Source organism: Topomyia yanbarensis, unplaced genomic scaffold (genome assembly GCF_030247195.1).
Source record: "Topomyia yanbarensis strain Yona2022 unplaced genomic scaffold, ASM3024719v1 HiC_scaffold_483, whole genome shotgun sequence".
Lineage (NCBI taxonomy): Eukaryota > Metazoa > Arthropoda > Insecta > Diptera > Culicidae > Topomyia > Topomyia yanbarensis.
Genome location: NW_026683695.1, coordinates 1,320 through 25,000, shown reverse-complemented (window position 1 = coordinate 25,000; position 23,681 = coordinate 1,320). Strand labels below are relative to the sequence as shown.

Here is a 23,681-nt window from a genome sequence, read left to right as displayed (position 1 = left end):
AAATTTCTTTCTGGTTTCAGCGTTTACTCACGTTTCTCTTAAAGCCTATACCAGGTAGGTTAAAATCTCCGGGTAACCCTAGTAGCTGAATATGATCAATTTTTATTAAATGAATTTGAATATTTGTAACTCTGGTGACAATACCACTCAACAAAGGGTTAGAGATTTTTCTAACCCGAAAAAAGAGGCGAATGTCCCTAAGAATAAAACTTCTATAATCGATTCCGTATGATAGGACGTAGATTCGGACAGTTCGGTGATTTTGCTCTTTCGGTGCACTGTAGACATTAGGTTTGTTCCAGTACACGGAAGTTACTCCCTGTTGCTCCGGAGCAAAAAATTCTTGCTCCTTTTCACTCCGGTTTGCTACCAAAAGAAGAAAAAGGGAAGAAGATAATACAGGAACGTTTTTCTCCCTGTTTGCTCCGGAGTACTTCCAGTTTCTCCTGGTACTGAAACAAACCTATTGTTAGCTTCTAGACATGCAAAACATCACTGACGTAGTGAGAAGTATGACTGCACTAGAATCGTTTCTGTAAACAATTTTCCTGGTAGATATTCTGGGGTACCTTCCTGTCGGTACGAGCTTTTTACTGGTTTATCCACTGTTGCAGAGGACCTGCTAAACCAATTTTTTTTGGGAAACTTGGGAGTTCTCAATCGTTCATAGACGCCGCCGGTGGTTGAGTGGTAAGTGTGACCGCCACTCATTCCAGTTGGTCCGGGATCAATCCTAGCCGAGATCGTTGAGATTTTTCTGAGGTGAAAAATCTGTGGTCACGTCTTCCTTCGGTAGGGATGTAAAGCCGTCCATGAGTTGATGGATCGATATCTAGTCCAGATAGTGGAGTCACCTCTTTGACGTCGGTAATGAAGAAGTAGAATTCAACGTCTATACTTACTAACAAATATCCTCCTCCCGTGATACTTGTGGAGTGCGCAGTAGTATATACGGCCTCTAGCAAAAGCAAGTATCGGACTAACATTCCTTCCCGTACCTTCCGCGATCTACGTTCGGGCCCGGCCGGCGCCGGTATTTGATCAATGAACCACTTTAGGGTTACCAGGAGTTGCACATTGAAAGATGTTTCGCTACGCCCAAGCATAATTATCTACTGATTGCCTGTGCAACTTCAGCTGGTCCAGATCGGAGTAGCATCCATGGGTGGTCGCATAAGCTCAAGTTTAAGCCTAACTTAGAGTTCTTTATCGTTCAGAATTACTTTGTTATCTCATTTCTATGCATAGCAATATATAAAAACATACCATGCATCCGGTTAAAGTATTTTACGTCCTATGTGTTGTCATCCATTACCACGCAGGAAAATTTGGTCGAACATCAACGAAAACTAGTGTTTAGCCCTCACATTTGGTCTATAACTATGACACGGAATCGTCATTACCTTGAATGACTTCATTTCTTAATGATGCTTCGAATTATGCAAAAACACTTTTGACACTTATTTCATGTTGCTAGTAAAACAGTGCGAACAGAGGGTTCTTCTAAATGTTTGTATATCGAACTATCGAATCGAGTTAGTGGTTTCTTAAGTTCGTTTTTTTGCATTTTTTTTATTTGTAGCTATTTGAAATCAAGTGTCAGAAGCATTGAAACACTGTGAGCAGAACTTGCGGATTAATCAAGGTTTATCGGAATTATTATAATTAAATATCCCTGATTTTCGTTTGGACTGCACAAAATAACTTTTCTAACAAGCATTTTTTCGATTCTCTTTTTAAATGCGCCTTTTACATATTAACGAATTATATATTTTTAGATAGAACGGACATACGTCCATATCTGTAGGTTAAATTATATTTATTGGTTGAATATTTCAAGAAATCTATGTGTTTTAGGTGTCCAGATTTTGTCGTTAAGAAGCCTTATGTAAATTAACTGAAGCCGCAGGATAAACGTTTTTGGTCTAATCAAATCAGGGCAACTAAACCCAACTTCAGACTACAAGAAATTAATACTTAAATTTAAATTTTAGTATTTAATCTATTTTCCGTAAATTGATGTCATTTTGACGTTGTCAAACTGTCAAGGCTACCCCAATCGATTGGGTGGAAAACGATGTTATAAGGATGTCAGTTGGCTGATTGCCAACGATAATAACCGCCATCTTTACATTTACTAGTAAAATCAGTAGCACACAATCCGCCGTTGAAATGCTTCGCCATTATATGTACGTCTTTCAACGATGTCTGTAAAAGGTTGGCCACCAACCCCCTGCTAGGCGGCCATTTTTTCAAACCAACATCTATCTGCCTTTGTTAAAATCAGAACAACCCAAGGTAAAAACATGGGTGACATGCGCTTAGAAGCAGCTAGGCCCATCATATGTTGACTACTGTCAGCTAGCAAATTAATTGAATTCTCCATAACATAAAACTATCCAATCAGATCGTAGCTCCAAAGCACTACAATTTAAAGAGAAAGCTTCGAATAGTGTTGTGATACAGATAAATAATCACTTAATCCAAAATAAAATCGATGGTGCACAGTATGTCGACAGAATTAACTGTCGCGTAAGCCACACCCATATTCGATTTGTTGCTAACAAGGCGTCTGTCATTCTATCTTCCTGAGCATTTCTGTTGAAATGTTGAATTTGGATTGAAAAGGCAAAACAGCAGAGCAAACGAACTAAAAAATCGAATTTCAAACGCCAAATTTCAGCAAAGAATTTACCTACTGGGTTTCTGTTCCCATGTCGCAAGAGGCGAGTAGCAATAGATGTGACTGTGGTCCACTAGGAGGTTGCTAACAGTCTATTATCTTGCTCCTGACGAAACCAGCCTAGAGGCCGTATGGCATGTGGCGGGTTAAAGTATCTCAGCCAAGAATTGATCCACTGGGTTTCTGATCCCATGTCGTAAGAGGCGACTGAAAACAGGAGTCCTTCGTTCTCCGTACCGAGGACTGAATAGTTGGAATGATCAAAATATGCCATCCGCGAACGGAGTGCCGTGGGTCTTAGTCTTGCTGTGTAAAACGAATGTCTGGCACAGTGGACGTTTGTTTCTTCGCGAATCGTGGGATTCAAATGATAGTCATGTCCCTAATACCCATTTCGGGGTATGCAGTAAGCGATTTTAAACCAATGCGTTTGGCATCTTCTAGTTGCAGTACAGTAAGTGCTAGTGACGAAACGTTGTAGAGCTGTGAACAACTATGGTTAGAGTGACACAAGCTTCAGCATAAACGCACAGCATCCACAGACTAACAGACATAACACTATGAGGAAATTCCTCGAAAATTTCGATCCGCTCATTTTCCCAGTACACTAGTTCCACCTTTTATACACGGTCCCAACCACTCATTTACTAGAGTGTTACCCTTCAGGCTCGGGAACAATTTTTCACTAGTGGTCTATCTCTCGCATGCTTGTTCACATGTCAGTGGCGCCATAATCGCAAATGCGGCCACAAACCTAACTACAAATATATTTAAAATAACAGTTAAAGCGGACGAAGCATTGTTTTCGAGTGTTATATCTGTTAGTCTGTGCAGCAACTATGAATCTATTCCGCCTTTTGAAGGAAGGAAAAGTTTTCATAAATTTGGTTCAAGAACCGTATTGCCATGAAGTAAACTTCTATGTTGGAAAACTACTTAACCCCGTCTTCGTAGCTTTCCACAGAAATGGCATGTCAAATCCACGTGAAATGCCTCATGAAATTTTTTGATCGAAATCAAAGAAAATAAGCACAATCACATAGGTGCTCTGTTCAACAATGCATTGGGTCATTGTATAGAGTTTTCCAGTCACATTACTTATCGAGTGCAAGCAATGTTGGAGAAAGGTGACTATTTGATTGCGCCGACGGATGATCTGTTAAAAGCTCTTCACGGGTGTCTCTTTTCAACCCTGCCCAACGCATTCATCCCCAGGTTCAGTGGATTTGGCTTAAGATATGGCATTGTTTGGTTCTCTCCGGATAACGAACAAATCTGTACCTGGCTGAAACAGCCATTGGAGGAGATAAATGGGAAGGCAGGGGACTTCCGTTTTATTGTCGAGCCATATAGTCTTCACCAGAAAAAGGTATTCCTTTACATTCCGTGGAATCACAGAGAACAGACATATAAGCTGGAACAAACTTTCCCGAAAAACCTGTGTAAACATTTGAATGAAAATAAGTTGAAAATCACCATCGCATACAGGTTCGCATGCGTGAGTCACCATTGTATCCAAGTTTGCACACAAGTCCCGTATAGCAATTGCTGGTCGATCGAAGCGCCGGCTAGTGGCAAGTTGCTACTTGTTGTTGTCATTTCAAAGCGACAGTTTATTTCTTACACAAGTTGAAAACTTCACTTGTATGTCAGTTCTCAGTGGTGGAATCACAAGAAATGTTGGAAGAGTACGGATATTTTATGAGGCCAGATTTCCATAATTCTGTTTCGTGGGCTGTTTGCTGGGGAGTTCTGAGAACCAAGTCACTCACAATATTCTTGCAGTATCGACGACGGTTCTCTGAAATAGCGAAAAAGGGTTTTAAAAGAATTATAGCCTCGAAAAAGTAACGACGAAAGTTGGTTTAAGCCGAATTTGAATGACAGTATCTCTTCGGGGGTGTTGTCGTCGTTATCTCAATATCTCCTCGGGGGTGTTGATATATCCGCTCATCGAGAAGTGTCTATTCACTCCCAAGTGAAGATTGTCTATGTTCTCTGTGTCGTTATTTTCCCTAACCTTATCATTTCTCCAATCCTTCCCATCAGGGAAATGATGAAAAGACAAATAATGGCAAGGCACAACTCTCCCATCGACATGGGGCACGTACTATTTGAGCCCGTCGCTACTGATTCCTGCTATGACAAGGCGGACTTCCGGCAGCTTCCGGGGCTACTGTTCCTCACTTCACAGCTCAAGTTTGATGTTCCGGACGAAGTAAGAAAGCAGAAACTTTCAAAGTTCGCCAATAAATACATGATTTGGCAAGTGATCTGCTCATGTGGCAAACGGAGTGCGCCGCTCGTAAATACCGGGACTGTAAACGGGGAGATCTACCTCAAGAAATGCCTACAGAAGCGTTTGCTTCCTCTGTAGAAAGACCTACGATCTTCTGGCCGGATCTAGCTTCGTGCCACTATTCAAATGTTGTCCCGGAGTGGTACGAAGCCATCGGGGTTACTTTCGCACCCAAAGACCTGAATCCCTGCAACGCACCCGAACTAAAGCCCAGCGAAAAATATCGGGCAATTATAAAGCAGGCACTACGGAAGCATCCCAAGGAGATCAAATCTGAGGAAAACATGAAGAAAAAGTGGGTTTCCTTATAAAAGAAGCTGCATCCAGATGTTCTACAGAACCTATTGAGTGGAGTTAAGCGTAAGGTGCGAGCGTACGGTTACGGTATTGAAGTTGATTGAAATAAATATGCAAAAAGCTTATTAATGGGTCATATTTCATAGTCTGAAAGTAGGATCGGTCCACACGGTAATTTTCTACAGCGTTTTTTTCATAATATAATTTGATGAGGGACACCCTTTATTATACAGAACGAGAATGGGTTAGATACGGATCTAGAAGTAATCTACTAAATAATTTAGACGGACTCACAAGTGAGGCTTCATACCACAAGAAACGATAAGCAAAAATAGCAGGTAGGGTGTTGAGCCCATTTTCGCCATGTTTCTATTATCACCCTACCCATTTGAAGCCGTTGGTTAGAGCAGTGTCTGCCATCTTTGTTCAACGCATTGAGTCAAATGGTAGCGCAACAATAGGGGCACTCGATTCGAGTTTTCGTTGCGCTCAAACACGAGAATTTCACTGCTTTCAGCGCATTTGTGTTATTATATTGGTTCTTAACAATGAAGCAAAGCTGTTGATGTCAATTTTTTCGCATTCTATTGATTGTAGGCCGAAAAATTAATGAATTAGTGAGGCACCCTGCTTAGTATGGTGAAAATAGGCACTTTACCCTACCTATCGATTAATGAAAAGTTTTAAAAGGAGTGGATTATCCATATAAATTTTCCTGAAAAAAGGCTTACAAGAGCAAGTACAGGGACAAACTCATTCCGGAAACGGTTCTGAATCTTGAGTGGATTTAGTATGAGTTGGAATGAAACAGCCGGATCCGAGTCAATCGGTTACAACATTTAGGTTGTTCACAGACGTAGCTACAAGACACGCGCTGCAAAAAATATTCGCTATGGATTTTGTTCTAACTACTCACATGCTATTACTGTTGCCGAATTAGAATAAATAGAACAAAATCCATAGTAAATATTTTTGTGGCTTGTGTCCTATTGTCTCGTTTGAGGACAGCTTTAAGCTAGGATCCACTCAGGATTTTGAATTGTATTCCGAACAGTTTGACCGAAATGCGTTGGTACGTTACACTGTACAAAACTTTACAATTACAACTAGGACCAGTTCTCATTTTCTCGTTTATTCAAATTAAGCTCCGCAAAGATGCGCAGCGATGAACCTTGAACTAACTCCAAATTGACGCAGAGGTGAAACTGCAAATATTATCTAAACCTTAACTAATTCAATCCTCTACTAATTTAGCGTTGACTAGAACTAGAATTTCCAATCCCGCATCTACAAAGCCAACATGTATAATGTTATCCTATGGTGATGGAAGCATAAACTACCCTCAACCGAACTAGGAACGAATGATAGAATGATGACTACTTAAAAGTAATATAACCCAAAAACGACCAAAACAGAAGCAAAAGCAATGTAAAACAATCAATTAACAAGCGATTAGATGTGAGTGAGTTTGAAGTGAGCATAAAAAAAGAAACACAACAAAAATACAAACATGACTTACGAAAAAAGGAAGAAACAGTAGAACCACAAAAATCCTGCAAACGGTCGATGGATTTTTTCTTGATTTTTTTTTTGGTTGCTTGGTTTGTTGATTGGTTGATGGGTGGTGGGTAGTAGTGGTAGTAGTAGTAGTAGTAGTAGTAATAATAATAGTAGTAGTAGATCGATAGCTAGATAGTCTGTGTGTAGTTTTACTATTAACAATGGTTTTGTAAAAATCCTTCGAATGCAGGCTTTTTTGTGTATCGGTGGTTGCGGCCAATCGACGACCACCGCCGCTTTGTACGCGATTCAGCACCTTCCAACGACAACGGCGTTGCTCGGGGTCCTCTGCTGTTTGAAGGTGTTCGTGATGGTAGTACTAGAGCAGCAGCGACGACAACAACAACAACAGCATCAACAGTATTTTTGTTCGTCACAGGAATATAGGTGATGGATATAATAGTGTTCGTGTGTACAATTGCATATGCCGGTTTGGTAAAACTATTATTTCTTGGTTCAATTTGAAGTGTTTTTATTTAATCCGCGCGCGAGATATGGTAGAGTGTTAGTGAAAAAAAACATATAGCACAGATGACGAGTAGTCAGTAGTAGTGATAGTTAAGAAGAAAAGAAAAGAAGGTATTGCAAAAGTGTGTGTGAGTTTTGATTTTCACTTATTCACGAGGCGGATACAGGCTTTTAGGACACACACATTTAATGGTAAAAACACAGATCGTGCATAAGGCATCTATTGTCTTTTTTTAAGTTTACTCCTTCGAATCCGAGCGAAATCACTTTATTTTTGATAACAATTACTACGTGTAAAACACCCTGATTATTTTTACTTCCTAATACGAAATCACTCTGTTACGATTAGTCGTAGTACGAGAAAAAAAAACGGACCGAGCACGTCTGTCACAAACTGATATGTCTAGGAAAAACGCAAACGACTTCCGAATGGTTAAAATTTTGTGTTCTTTTAACATTAAAGATAATCTTTTTTTCAAGAGTTACGTAATCTGTTATACGATGAATTTAAGTTTTTGCAAGGGGTGCTAGTCAACCTCTTTTTTTAATGTTCTTCTTGGGGTGGGGTGGGGCTAACGGAAACAAACACTTAGATCTTCAGCCAATTCCAGAATGCGGAACGCATGTTTCGTACCTTTCCGCTGTCGGTGCCAGTCGCGGCGTTGCTGGAACCGTCGGCCGTCGATGCCAGCCCGGTGGAAGAGGAACCATTGTTGTTGGGTTCGCCGGACGAACCACCGCGCCCGATCGATACGCTGCTTACGCGCCGAATCGCGCTAACACTTTGCTTCCGATCGCGCAGCTGCCCGGTGGTGAAACTCGAGCTGAGATCTTTCTTCGAGCTCGATTTGCTCAGATTACCGGTCGATGCCGAAGCCGTCTGGAGTCGCGAAAGGGAGTCCAGATTTTTTACCCGTGTCGTTAGAGAATCACGTTTCGTTTTCGGTAGCGGTGAACTGCTTACCACGGGCAGCGGTGACTGTTTGGCAACAGGAGAGCCACTATTACTGCTGCCCTTGGAAACCGGTATGGACGAACTGCGACTTTTTTCGAGGGATGTGTCCCTGCGCCAGCTCTGGGCCGACTCGGGCCGGTTTAGGCTTGCGTCTTTTTTGTCCTTGGACGCACTGGTAATCGAACTTGGGCCGGTGGATTTGACGTACAGACTACCAGTGCTCTTGTTTAACGATTTATTAGTTAGGGATCCGGAGGGGGAAGGGGTACTCTTTTCCTGTCGGGGGTGCTGTTGGGAAGGTATAAAATGTCTACCGGTTGGAGGTTTCGGGGCTACGTAGCCCTTTGTCCCCGGTAGAGGGATTTTGCTGGGCCGCCGGCGGGGAGTCTCCGGACACTGTAGTCTACTGGCGGAGTCTCGCTCCGCCTGATCCTGAGCCGACTCGGTACTACTACTGTGATGAAGGATTTCATCCATTGCCAGCGGAGTCATTGCCTTCATGCTAGGCGTGGACACCTGAGACTGCTGCAACCGGAGTGCCAAATCTCGCTGCTGCTGCTGCTGGTTGTGATGGTGGTGAACTGGTGATAACTGCTGAATCAGTTCCGAGGTAGAAGCGGATCGATGCTGATGACTAACAATACCACCGGCTGAGGTGGTAACCACCGTTATGGTAGAGCCTTTCCCGATCGTCCCAGAGTTTGTCGCATGCTGGTTCTGAGCGTGATCCGGACTGTAACCGGACGACGCGGAGGACTTACCGTTCTGCTTGGACTCTAGAACTCGCAGCTGAGCCTTGGTACCTTCGAGTTCGATGGATTTTTCCTCGAGCTGAAATGGACCCCAGGGTTGAAGGAAACGGTTATTTAGTTTGATTGGCCGACGGACGAGGTGGCCGAAACCGAAACTTACCCTAAATTTCAGATCGTCAATGTCCTCCTTTGATTTATCCAGCTTTTTACTGAGGAAAATCCTCGAACGGGTCGCTTGGTCCAGCCGTTGTTGCAGAACCTAGAAACGAATCGAGAACAAATGGGACGTGAGTGCGGGGTGCATTGTTGTTTGAATTATGTAATGGTTGGTGGCAAAAGTAATACGTAGTACAGGTATCTATATTTCTTGGAAAAAGACTCAAAGTGCCATCTTCGATGTTTCCTCTCTAACTTCTTCTTTCAAGAGTCTCAAAAATGTTGGTCGGTTACCTTTTATCAAAGCGAAGAGCCTCGGGCTTGGAACAGCTGTTGACAATCAATAATCTACCTACAATCAATTGGCGAACACGTTCTGGACGTGACTTCATCTCATATGCATTTATTCCTTCAGTTGAGGACAGAAGTATGTAAACTAAGGACGTTGTACTGGGTCATAAAAACCAGGTATTATTATTGCTCTCTTTTTCCCTTACAGGTACGGCTCGTATCAAGTCGCGATACTCCGACGAACTAATAACAAATGTCTAAATTGTTACCGAGTTGGTGCTTTTGAAATGAATTAAACTTTTGCGAATACTGCGTTCAGCTCCACTTTCAACCATCTAATATTGACGTAACTGTATTATCCATTAGGCATCGCAGTAAAACAGGGTGGTAAGGTTAGAATCGCACTTTTTTATAAATTTATTCTGTAACTTTATTTCAATCCCGTTGAGATTTGCTTCCGTTTATTCGCAGGAATCCAAACGAAACTCGAATTCATGCATGTAAAAACTGCCAAAAACTGGTTATCCCTTTCCATAACAAGTACGTTTTACTCCAACCTACCGTCCCAGCATGAGTTAATGTGTGAGGTTTTGAAGCATACGAGTCGTCTCCTTTATATGCAATCAACATCGCTTGTGATTACTATAGCTGCCATCAGACACGGTGAGGAAGGCACTGGCCTATAACAGCGAGACGTGTTTCAATTTCAAGTGACCTTCATATTGGCGTGACGTTTTTGTCTTTTTTCGCCCGTTGCAGTCGTATCCAATTTGGACCTCGACGTGATCAACCGGCGCGTAGTGGTTGATGGAATTTTTTAAACTGTGTTTTAATTTAGCGACAATGCGACAACAATAATAATTGAGATAATTTGCGTTGCCTGGATACACATTCAATTGAGGCGACTTACGTTAAACAAATTGTAAAGTTTCGAAACACAACCGAAACTAGATCTTAATATATACAAATAAGGAGGACGATTCGAGCAGATGCTTTTCAGTTGAAATCATAAAGTTACGTAAACCTTTGCCAGTTATTAGCCAACCTCCGGGGGCTGATATAAAAGATCCAACTGTCACTGCAGGATTTATGTACCTATGTTGCCCTGTAGCCAACACAGAGTGCGGAAAAACAAAGCTTCAATCTACTGGCGTTCATCTTCGGGCCCTTTGGGTGTCACTCGGCGCAGGTTGGAACAGAGCTGCAGGCCACTGGAAAACAGCGTACCTTCTCATTTCTATTTTTCCTGTCTGTCGATCGATCTGCGATGTAGCGTGTAGGCGGGTGCATCACTTTTCGCTCGTTAGTGCTTTCCGAATGGGCACAGATAAATGGACTTCGATGGATCGGGGTTTTGGTTCAAAGTTTTAGATATATTCTGGTCATTTATAATATGAATCGGATAGTCGACTGTCAAAATTCTGCTTGAAGGGGGAAGCTCCGAACAATTCATTACTCATTGAAAGAACGAGAAATAATAATTTTCTTATTGCATCGCGACATCCTTTTGTCTGTGACAATTGTTCAGAGCAAACTTACCCCCCAAAGGGTCTCGGCGAAGGCAGCTGTTGGCCCCGGCGTGAGAAAATACACGTGTCTTTTTTTTCTTGTGATAGCTATTTATCTGATTGCTTCATAAATCGAGAGCTTTATCCGCGACTACCGATGGAAAGTTTGTGCCTTTAATATCTGTCTAGAGTGTGTGTGTGTAGCACTGTAACATAGCATTTTGGATGTGTGTCTTCTTAACTATGCTCTACACGCCATTTTTTGTTTTTATATTTCGTTTACCATCTTGAGTTTTGTAGCGATGCAGATAATGCAAATGTGGGTTCTTATTCGACAATGCTATGCTCTTTTGTCACAGTCTCTCTGTAACAGAATAGATAAATTGCCAACGGAAAGTTATAAAGTCAGTTGTCCATTGTTGATGTTACTAATCTGAGCTGACACCAGTTTTTCACAAGTGCGTCACTGCTCCAATGAAACGACGAAAGGCTTAAGTAAGGAATTCCCTTTGAAATGCGCTTTAGTGGTACGCGATCCAGAGCGACATTCGAGAACCAGTTATCATCAATCGTTTTCGATCTCTTGACCGGAATATATCGTTTCGCTCTTTCTGTGTTTTTGGTCAATGTTTAGTTTTGTTTGAAGGTCAGTCTTTGTGTGGCTTGTTTCCCGCTATCTCGGCTGGTCGTGTAGAATACACATTTAACAACGTTCCATTGTTCTCGATGAGGCGAAAAAATCGATCACGCAGCAAGTTAAGATAGGAATCAGGTTTTTTTTCTTTACTATTTCTGCTTCTGTCCACTCCTGGAACTTTCTCATTTGCATAGCGTACTACCTTTGTGCTTTAGGGGGCCGAGGGCGATAAACCCACTGATCTCCACTCAGATAGACCTGTATTGGGCCGTAACGCAAGACGGCAATCGTTATATTTATGCAGAACTATTGTGTCTATGTACCTGCAAAGGCTGTAGAGATCGATGGTGTGATCTCAGAACCTTGTATGAAGTGCGAAGACCTGTTTAAGTAAGCGGTAGGTATCTGTTTCAAAGGCCTCTTACATAAACAGGTGAATATTTCGGAATGCAAGTAGTAGTATACAGCGTAAACTGCGGACAATAAAAGTACAACTCTATCAGACTTGATTCGGATGATTTTCACCTGTCTGTAATTAAGTTCTCCTGGACAAAGTTTGTCTACCTGTTCGCCTGTTTGTGCCGCGAGTCACTAATTGCAAACAGTTGTGACAACGATGCGATGCGGCTAATATAGTGGAAAACATGAGGACGGTTCTACACTAAAGAGACTGAAAAGTGTATTTTCGGCGGGAAGACTCCGCACGATCTGCCGTCATTCCCAGCGTAGAAGCTGAGTGGGAACAAACTTAAGCGCTCCCTTAAAAAACTCTCCAAGCGATCTTACGTAGAAATGCTAAATAATGCAACGCCACTTGTCCATACCGAAAATGTCTATGCTCTTTTGTCTTGTATTGAGTATGAATCTGATAATCCACAAACATTCTTGTAATCCGAGAATGTCCAGGAAGGGCTGAAATGTGTCTTACCATAGGCTGTCCCGTAAAGGTTATGTGACTGCCCCAACTAAACTTACTAAAACTAATTTTGTTGGTACTGTGAAGCCAAAACAAGGTGCTCCCGAGCTTGGAAATTAAAATTCCAAGAAGGAGTATGCAGCATTTCGAGGCGCGAAAACCCACAAACGTTCTCCCAATCCGTGGTGGGACAAAGAGTGTTCAGACGCATATGCAGAGAAGGGCACCGTAAATGAGGGGTTACCCGCTAGCTATCGATAGTACGCGACGATAGACATACGAAGGAAAAGATTGATGAAAGCCAAGAAACGTAGTTATTGGCACCGGTTCGTTGACGGATTAACGAGAGAAACGTCGATGCGAACTCTTTGTGGCATGACCCGACGTCAGCGAAACCGAAACAGTACTAACGAGAGCGAGGAATGTTCAAACCGTTAGATATTCGATTTCACATTTCATCAAACTCGAAAGAATTCACTAATTTAGTAGGGTGCAAACACTCGCCCCACCATCTCGAAGTCCTGTCGGGCGTCTTACCACTGAAACATCGATTTAGAGAACTCTCATACTGACTGGTCATTCGATGGGGTATCTTGAACCCATTGATGATTGAAAACTTCCAGAGGCTTGTCGGGCTCAATTCTTAGACACGTTTATGTCCTTGTACTTTGACTACATGGCGCAGAATATGAACCCTTCTTCTTACATACTTCTGAATCAACTGTTTTCTAAGATACATCCATGAAAGAAAAAAAATCGTGGAATTCCACGTACACCCGCAAGTGGTTTCAAACATTTTTATAATGAATTCCTAAATTGCTGCAAGATGTTTCATACTGATGGATCATATCACGACGGGTCCGCTGGCTTCGGTATCTTCAATCCAAAGTTCACCGCTTCCTACAAACTCAGGGGTCCTGCTTCAGTTTACGCCGCAAAACTAGCTACTATTTAGGGCTCTTGGGGTCATCGACATTTTACCCACAGACCATTATTTTGTCGTTTTGGATAGCCTCAGTTCCATTGAGGCGATTCGTTCCATGAAACATGGAAAGCACTCTCTGTATTTTTTGGGGAAAATACGGGAACTTCTTAGTGCTTCATCTGAAGAAGCTTTCCAGATTACCTTGGACAATGAGAAGTCTGATTCTTCAACTAAGGTGGGTGCTTTAGAAGGTGACATTTTTGAAATACCTACTACCTACTTCAACGACTTGTATTGCTCATCGGAGGACCCTCGAGAGTTGGCAAACAACATGGAGTATTATATGGAACGAGGAAGGTGGCTACATTCGATATTCCCGATGGTGTCGACGAAACCTTCATTCAAGGAGATGGATGTGAGTTGTGACTTCATTCGTGTGAAGGCCCGACTCATAGCAAGTCACGCACATTTGCGATGTATTGGGCTCGTGAAACCGGCGCCTGTGGCGACGTCTATCACGATATCAAACATATTGTCTGGGCGTGCACTGACAATAGTTCTGCCAGGTCTCGATTGACTGATTCCCTCCGGGCCCAAGAAAGACCACCTAGCGTCCCGGCATGGGATCTTCTGGCATGTCGTGATGTCCACTACATGTCCCTTATCTATCTCTTCTTGGAGTCATTTGATGTCCATGTTTAGATTACCTTTCTCTCTCTTTTTCAGGACTTTCCTATCCTTGTCATCTGCAACTGATTTCGTCTATTGCTTACATAATGGAACAGTAGTTATACAATATCATTATAGGTGTAAAAATACAATCGCACCAAGAATACTGACCTACTCTACCAAAAATTTAAGCATAAATAGTTGTAAAATATTTTTCATGTATAATATATGCTACTTTCACCAACGCAGTTCGATTACTTGGGAAATTCTGCACCGATTTCTTATATAAAACTTCTCACTTAAGTAAATTTTGCTAAACTTTTCAGAATATAATTATTCTATTCATTTCACCATCGACCACGCGTTTACATTGAAATAATAATAATGATCCAATCAACACAGCATTAAATATAATGTTATAAAATAATCAGAAACATTACAACAAACATGAAATTAACAAACTTAACTCGATATTGGACCGACACATATTTAATACTAAATCCTTTGAAAAATTACTAATATTTTCCGAATATTTTTCAAAAAATCGTACCTACTTCACTAAAAAACTAACAAATGATGATAACAATCATTGAGATTTATTCGAGGTGCACTTTAGATGTAGTTTTGTACATGGAAATGAAATTTACCAAAATAGCTTTGAAATTCTCCAGCTTCTAAACAGTTTCCCGAAAATATTCGTAATTTTACAAAGGATATAGTACTAAATATGACTGGGCCCAATATCGAGTTAAGTTTGCTAATTCCTTGTTCGTTGTAATGTTTGTGATTGTTTCATGGCGTAGTATTTAATACATTATTATTTCGATGGAGACGCGTGGCCGATGGTGAATTAAATAGCATAATTATTTTCTAAAAAGTTTAGCAAAAGTTACTTAAGTGTGAAGTTTTATATATGAAATCGGTGTAGAATTTTCCGAGTAATCAAACTGCGTTGCCGAAAGTAGCATATAATCCACTTAATTTTTTTTTTAACTATTTATACTTAATTTTTTGGTACGTCGAAAACCGACCACAGATACGACAGGTACACCACTTCTTCGCGAACACCGCATTTCCTAAGTGAATTTTTCTCAAAATCATGCATCTATCTAGCAGGCACATGAAAATCATAAAAACTTTGAAGTACGTCGAAAATCCTCCCAGGAAGGCTACGAACTACTTTGCGGAATTTCAAATGGTGTTTTCGTGGAGAGAATGCGATGGCATCATTACATACATTACATCTATGCATTCACACAGACTGAAATAACATAAAAATGGAAATACATGGTTCATAATTTTGGCTTTTGACGAATGTTCCAATACTTTATCTAACACTTTTCGGTGGTATTCAACGAAAAACAAATCGAAATGGATAGTTAAGGGGAGTGTCTTATGTAACCGAACCGAACCAAATCGAAAGTTATTCTGGTTTACGATTTTGAAGGCAAGGCAACAATGTATCTTTTGTGTAATGTTAAGATTTATTTAAATTCAGCGCGAACGAAAAAAAAATTCAGTCACGCTGAGCCACACATACGAGCGTTCCAAGAGTAGACGTCCGACCATTTCCACGTCGATGAGCACCGCGGCGAACACGATAACTATTGATAAAATCGTCTGACACTGGAAATTCAGTAAGATTTGCAAAGCTTAGACTTGTAGTTACTCGATGAACCAAAAAAAAAATAGAAAAAAAATCGTATTTCAAAAAATGGCTTCACGAAAACAGAAAAATCTCATATTTTACAATTATGTGAAAAAATTCCTCAGAGGCAGGATTTGAACCCGCAACCCTCGGGACTAAGGCCCAATGCACAAGCGCTTAAGGCATCCCTGGGATATAATGATGTCCAAGAAAGAACACATGATTATCGCATTGGTTGATAATCGTGCCTTTAAGGCAAGATCACACAACCGCAGCATTAAATAGATCAATGTGTTGGGTGGCAGTGGCGGTCATGTGTAAGCTCTCTCTAGAGGCAGTGGTACGATCACTGTCGTCAATGCGATAATCATGCGTTCTTTCTGGGACGTCATAAGAGTTTGTGCATTGGGCAGAAGTCGCAAGGGTTGCGGGTTCGAATCTTGGCCCTGGGGATTTTTTCACAGAATTGCTTTCACTTAACTAACCATTTCAATTCGTTTCTCCGTTGGATACGGTAGACGTGCCCTTATTCATCTCATTAGTCAGTATGTCACACTACTTAGTTTTTAACTCGACTTAGAGTTACTGGATTGTGCTTAAATAGGTATCATCATCTCTGCTACGTACCTAAGAAGAAATACAGTTAAAATTTTTGCCTGAAAAATGTGAAATGCTCCCGTTTGAGCGAAGCGAAAAGTCGAGTGCAACGTACCCTTATTCATTCTACGATTTGAGCTAATGCGTTGAATAGAGATAGCAGATACTGCTCTAATTAACGTGTTCAAATGGGTGAGATGAATAGAGGAGCTAAGATGAATTAGGGAGCAGTAACCCTACTACCAAAAAGTTTTAATGGAAATATATAAAAGACACTTTGTTTATCTAACTCATTGAATCGAGTAAAATAAACGAATAAAATAGTAAAAAGCACCGATCAGGGATCTAGTGATTATCGCAAAATCTGCCGTAGCAACCGACTAATGCGTTGTTGTAGGGAGCCTAAACGGCTTAAAAGACACTGAAGACCACGGAGAAACCGAAAGCCGAAGCCCATGAGACGCCTAAGGAAGACCGGAATATCCGTTACGTAAAAAGTGTAGCGGAAATGCCACGAGAAGAAGGATAAAACAGAAGGGAAAGGAAGAAAAGCAGAAAAAGAGCAAGCGAATGTAGGACGTACAAAGCGATTCTCAAAAAGGTGAGAGAGGATCCCACGTAGAAGAGCCCGGGGGAGAACGTACTAAGATCCAGGCGCACTCAGAAAGATGAGGATCCATCGATAAATCAAATTTTCAAATGATCTGTGTACCCTGATACAGGACTGATACAGCATGTACTAACCGACAAGCTGATCGGACGTAGGGTAGTTGTCACCGAAGGAGATTAAAATGCTCGTGCGATGGAGTTGGGTAGCAGACTACCCAACGCAAGAGGATCTAGTTTGTATCTCTTGGATAGTGTGGCGTTTTCGATACTGAGCAACGGTGTTCAAGCCTGAGGGCTACGCTATGTGGCTATGGCTATGTGAGTCGAGAGCGCGCATATCGGGGGAGGTAGTATCGCCGTCATCGCCGGGATGACTTCTATCGGTATTTCTCTAGCCAAGCATATCGAGTGTTATCAACGGAGGGGTAGAAGCGATGTGAGCAGATTGGCGCGAACTGACTCGATGGCCAAGTGACATCAGGATTGGGATTAGGAATTCGTCTTTGTGAACGTATAGAAAGCACGGATAGACTGTTACTTAACGCAGTTCCTATCGGTTCGCGGCTGCTTCAGAAAGTATCTTCATCGGTTCGGTCACGCACCTTCCTCCTACTGCTCGGAGTACGAGGATGCCACGCTGAAGCACGTGGCCTTTGACTGGCTCAGGTTAGAGGAAATGCGAAACGAGTTGCCGGCGAAAAGTGCACTGAAGAGCACAAGTGTAGTGTAAAGAAGAAAGGACGTGGAATACCGTCAATAGAGTAGTCGCGCAGATACTAATAGAGCTGCAGTGGCAAGGAAGCAGCGATCAAAACACTAGTAACAAGGGTTCGAATAAGTGCCATTTGCCGATCACTGTGAAGTAGGCTAGATCCGCCGTCGGGGACTCAGCTCGAGTAGTTCGCGTCTATGCACTGGTTATGGATCAAAAAGACGCTACGGTACCGGACGCCACGTACCACCTGGAATTGTCGGACCGACCTGAACACCCTACCGGCTACCTCGTGAGTAGGCTAGATCCACCGCAGAGGACTCGGCACTTACCGGTTTGTCCGTTCAGTAGACCATGGCCCCCGAAAGGGAACTAGTTCGAGTAGATCGTGACGAAGCTGGGGCCTAATTAGCTCAACAGACATCGTAACCGAGAGAAACTCTTGTTCGGAGTAAGTTAGCGGAGCAAAATTTCCCGATCTCGATAATGCTGGGAGCTAAAGAAGGCTCAAGAAATCCGGTACCGGTATCAGGAGAAATTGCGCCGCCGGTAAACTCTCAGTCGGAGTAAGGTGAGTTCACCTCCGGGAACTATCCGAGTATATCACGACAAAGCGACGGAGCTAAATGGCTCACGGAAACGGGAGCTAAACGGTTTGCGTTAATTAACCGCTGAGGAATATCTGAGTGAAGTTCGGAGCTAACTGGCTCAAGTACGCATAGGCTCAAAGGTCGAGTCATTTTATGGATCAAGCGAAGATCCGAGTAAACTGTAGATCAATCGTGAGCAAAGATAAGAGGTTCGATGAAACGTAGTTAGAAGTCGAAAATGTATGAAAAAGCAGACATACTTGAATGAAGGACAGACTTTCCATGAACATCGACAAGTTTGTACCTGTGTACAAAATTTCGTGCTCACGTTCAACCTCAAACATGCTTCGTCTCGATGTACAGGTTCGTCTCGAACATCGAACTCAAGTGAACGATGTGCAAACTCTAGTTCGAACATCCGTGTACGTACACCGGGTGCGTACACGAGAACAATTTGCACAGGGCAAAAAGAGTCAGCACTAGTGATGATGAGAGTGAGAAAGAGAAACTGGTGCCACGAACCTATGTGTACACACACCGTGTACGTACATGGGGTTCGGTTGTCCAGGCGAACATGTGCACGTGTTTTGGTACGAAATTGAGTGTTCGAGTTCGTACACGAAGTGTGGGTTTAATATAAGCACAGAACCAGAGCGAACTTTGTGTACGATGTTCATTTGGGAAGACTGATGAAGGATAAAAAGGTAGAAATTTTAGAGCTACTGACCACAAGGATTTTAGAGCTTAACTATAAAACGGATTTACATTAACTTGTGATTCATGAACAATCTTAAAATATAATTTTGCACAAATCGACTTAAACCATCTTTGTCCAGTTCTTCGGAAGCATTTCGAGGCACGAATAAGTTTGTTTCTGTCATCAACATTAAAAATTGCGAGTTACAACAAAGGGATTCGAGTCTTCAGCACCCGACAAATTGACAAAATAATAAAGATTTGGCAAGAAAACTGCAGTTGTAGGCCTGCAAGCAAAGGTTTTACGTTCGACTCGCACAAAAAAATTACGCCGAAGCAGGTTTGATGTAGCATCATGTTCTACTATGGATGCGCCATTGCAAATTACAGTTTCCAGTGGTCACTCTAATAAAACGATGCTAGACTGATGATACGCCTTCCACAATTTACAAACTTTTTTTCAGACTCCAGAGAGATTTGGTCAGTACCCAATAATGCCACGAATCGTAACACATATCCAAATAAACAAAATAAAGCCATGTAATAAGTTGAGGCGACCTAATTACTTCAAACTCGTTACCTCCTTCATTGACGCATTTCAACGGCGAGAAACCTAAACGATGGCGATGCTGCATCTTCTCTCTCTCTCTCAGTCCGTGATGAATATCGCCGACAACCGTCACTTTTATGCAACATCGCGAAGAAGATCAACAATCAGAGATGACAGTACAAACCGAGCGAGCTGTACAACAGCAGATCGCAAATAACCCAATTGAGGACGCCTGTTCCATACGAGTGCAGAAAAAAAACCGTGAAAGTTACCTCCCAACCAATCAATCGGATCAATTCATGTTCGTTGCTGCCGGCTATTGCTCAATTCGAGCTCTCGTGCGATCTCTCTCGATCTCTATCTTTAACACTTGATCTTTTGGTTGATTGTTTTGCTCGCGAGCATTGCTGTAGAAGCAAATCTTCGTCCCCTACTTAACTAAACAATTGAAGCAAAAGACAATCCGTTGGTTGGATAAGGGGTATGGGGATGAGGTATGGCCGAGAGGGTAAATTGAATCGCTTAGTACAAATTGGGTTATATTTGTATGACGGTTCCATCATCGTTGGATGATGACAGAGCGGAAAAATCATTTTAGTCAGTGTGGAGGCACTATTTAAAAATTACGAGACAAACTTTATAATTAACAGGTAATTTAAGTTAATTTCGGGATATCCAAATATGTATCAATAGCTAATCAACATTAGGCAGATTTGTAACCAGCGTCCGATTCAGTAAAGCGAAACGAACTGTGGGACTAGTCTTATGACATTCATAAAAAAACGGTAAGTTAAGTTACTTGACATCTGACACTGACAATCGTTTTCTTGAGAATTGTTTTGATTCTCTTTCAAATAAGAATCAACACGACAAAAATCCAAATTATTTCACCGGTTAGAATACCATTCCAACGTGTTCCAAACAATGTATGCGTGTCAAACGGAACCAACCTTCGCTCGGTGATTTCATTTTTTTCTCTTCGCTAAATTAATTAGGCCAAACCGCAACCAAGGTGTGAGTACCTAACTACCCGACCAGGAAACACTCCCATCTACATTGTAAATTTGTGCAGAAAGAGGGTGTCGAACATACTACAATCTACAACTGCCCATGCTGGCCCATATGTACTTTACACCTAGAGCCTAACATTCGAGAGGCGAAATTCCCCCGGCCAATCCTTCGCGAGAATAGTTTCACTGACCATACGGCGATGAAGATAGCATCGGGGCGCAAACGCTCGTCGTCGCAGACGTATGGGCGTGTAATTTATACAACACGAACGCAGTGTGCTGCTCGAGATCATTCCCCCGCGTGCGGTCATAACAGAATTTAAACTATACGTGCAAATCGTAATTCCCGACGTCGGTACCTTTCCCCCACTCACACACACAGCTTGTCGCGTTCCACGTTCTATTTTGTGGTGCGCTGTTGTTCGACTAACTAAATAAAGTTAAACCCGTCCCGGAGAGGCCCATCCATTACGAGGTGAATTGAATCGAAAATTATTATTTTGGTATTACAATAAATTAACGGTGATCTAAACGGTGTCAGACTGAAAAAGGTTTGTCGATATATTGTTCCTCCCCTGCGGGTCGGCGGAGACTGCCTGAACGGATGAAAGGTGGGTGTGTGAAAATCGTTCCGTGTTTCGCACCGCTCACATCGGTCAACTGTTCAAATGCTAATTTAATTCGCTGCTTTGTGATGCACTTTTATAGCGGCTAACTGCTTTGCTACCACCGCTCGGCGTGTGTGTGTGAATGTTCGAAAAGGTTAGTCACAAAATCAAACCCAATGGAAGCCCGTTTCCAGTATCAGACTAGAGCTATTGTCATCTCGATGGAAATCATCGATGGAATGCGCCGAGAATGGAATTTGTTCCATTTGTTGTGACCCCTGTCCATGTCCGATCTTTCCTTTCCAACACATCAACACAATAGCACGGTAGCTGAATAGGCGCACTGATGACTAGCCACTTGGCCAGCCAAAAACTAGTTAAAACACAATTCGAAAAGAAACTAACCTGATTCTGTACGGTAATGGTGAGCAGATGCCGTTGCAGTTCCACTATGTTCGTTTCCAGCAGGATGGCGGTGATCTTCTTGGAATCAGTAATGCGCACTTTACCCAGTCTAGCCGGCGAGCTTATCAGCCCATCCAGCTTACCGAGTGCGGTAACGGTAGCGATACCGTGGCCATCCCCAACGGTTACGCCGCTCGCATTCAGCCTTATAGCAGTTGTGTTGTTGGTGTTGATTTCGTCGCTGGACGCAGACGACGGCGTCGTTGCCGTAGGACTAGTCGTATCCTGCCCGGGATCGTCGTGTACAGCCGACGGAATGGAGATTTTAGTACTGCTGACACTCTTGACGGGTGCGAAGCTGGATTGATTGAAGCGGGTTTTCAGTAGATGCTGCTGGCCGGATGCCGCGGCCGCTGACGATGGCGATGATGATAGATGGGGTATCGCGATGATGGTGGTAGCGGAATCAGTCGAATGTTTTCGTAGCCCAGTCGTCAGCGGGTGCCGACTGTTGATTGACTCGGGGGAACTGCAAGTAGGAACATAATTAGTTAGTGAACGTACTACTGACGACGAACGCAACGTACCTAGGCGCACTTTTATTTACAAACTGCTGGTGGAGATCATGAATCTTACTGTTAAGTTCTAGTTTCTGACTTAGGGCCGCTTTCAGCTGGTCTTCCAGTTCATGCTTGGCGGACGCCAGTGCGTCCACCTCGTCCTGCATCTTCGACGTCCGTATCCGGCTCGCGATCGCTTCCGCCTCGTACTCGGACAGTTTGTCAAACAGTCGATCCCGTTCCTTGCGTAAAATTTGTACATCGTCCTTATTTACAGCGTCCACTAGGAGTTGAGTTTGAAAGGTTTTCGCTAGGGTGCCGCCGGCTGTAACGCCACTGTTGGCACTCGGGACACCCGGCGGCTGATGCGTGTGGTGAGGAAGGTTGCCACCACTACTACTGCTACTACTATGATGCGTATTGATAAGATTACTACTACTATTACTACTACCGCTACTAGTACTGCCCACGACGTTCGTGTGATTATTGTTTAGCTGATTTGTTCGACATTTCTCCCGCTCCAGCTGCTGCAGCGCGTCCACCTCCTCCCGGAGTCGATTGCTTTTCCTATGTATCACATCTAGCAAATTCCACAGTTCATCTTCGGTATCTACAGTTAGTCGATTGGTTGTATTAGATACGATGGTTCCCTGTGACGACGAAATTAGACAATTAGCACTAGTTACTATATGTTAATAATTAACTAGTCTCACCTGCACGCCACCACTCGTCGACGAGGCACTGTGTGTCTCCTTCGACGAGGATGTCTCCGTGGAGAAACCCGAATCCTGTATCACGCTGCCATTATTGCCCTCACCGCTCTTTGGTTCCTTCTTGCCGCTGTGCGAGTTGCTCCTGCTGCGGGTAGTCAGCGACGACGAGTGCTGGTGGATTTCAGCGGATGCATCTTTCTGGGTCAGTTTCCGCCTAGTCCGTATTCCGGGCTCCCACTCGCGTCTACTGGAGAGAAGAAAATAAACAATTCGCAAATGTTATAGTAAATCGAACCAGTGTAGTAGCTTAAATTCACTAACCTAGACGCCAATGATGACGACGGGATCCCGGTGAGTGTGCTGTTGGCAGCGGACGATGCCATCTTTGTTTTAAGATCGGGAAAGGTCTCGATAACCAGATCGCGAAATTCCAATAGAGCGCCGACTTCATTCTGCAATTCCTGCGAACGGGAAAAAAGAGTGGAAACAAAAAATAAGACAACACTGAATAATGATAATCAGGTGGAGGAAAAACAAAAAAAAATGGTTCGCGGCCAAAATACGATCGTTTGAATTTCACGCTCCGTTGTTTCAAGGTTATCCCAGAGAACGATTACAATACAAACAAGCCGAACGAAAAGAGTAGTAACCAGTGGGAAATAATAATAATAATAATAATAGTGAATAATGAACCGGCGGAACAAAATAAAGAAAAAAAACGCTTCGCTATGACCTACAATCAATCAGTGCGATAGGAACCGTTTCGTTCGCTCCTAACGGGATCCACTGTTTTGCAGATACATAAAAGCGTTAATTGTGCCAGTTTGGTTGTAGCGCATGTGTAGACACAACTAACTGACTGGCCCG

General features: G+C 42.7%; 1 protein-coding gene across 1 annotated transcript; it reads right to left on the bottom strand.

Annotated features, from left to right (window-relative positions):
* Positions 1-7,492: 7,492 nt before the first annotated feature.
* On the bottom strand, positions 7,493-23,275 carry LOC131695629 (uncharacterized; the record flags this gene model as incomplete). Its single annotated transcript, XM_058984168.1, has 6 exons — positions 7,493-9,093; positions 9,175-9,273; positions 21,542-22,070; positions 22,129-22,751; positions 22,815-23,058; positions 23,136-23,275. Coding segments are annotated over 6 exons (2,832 nt in total), but the record flags the coding sequence as incomplete, so codon positions are not given.
* Positions 23,276-23,681: the final 406 nt, after the last annotated feature.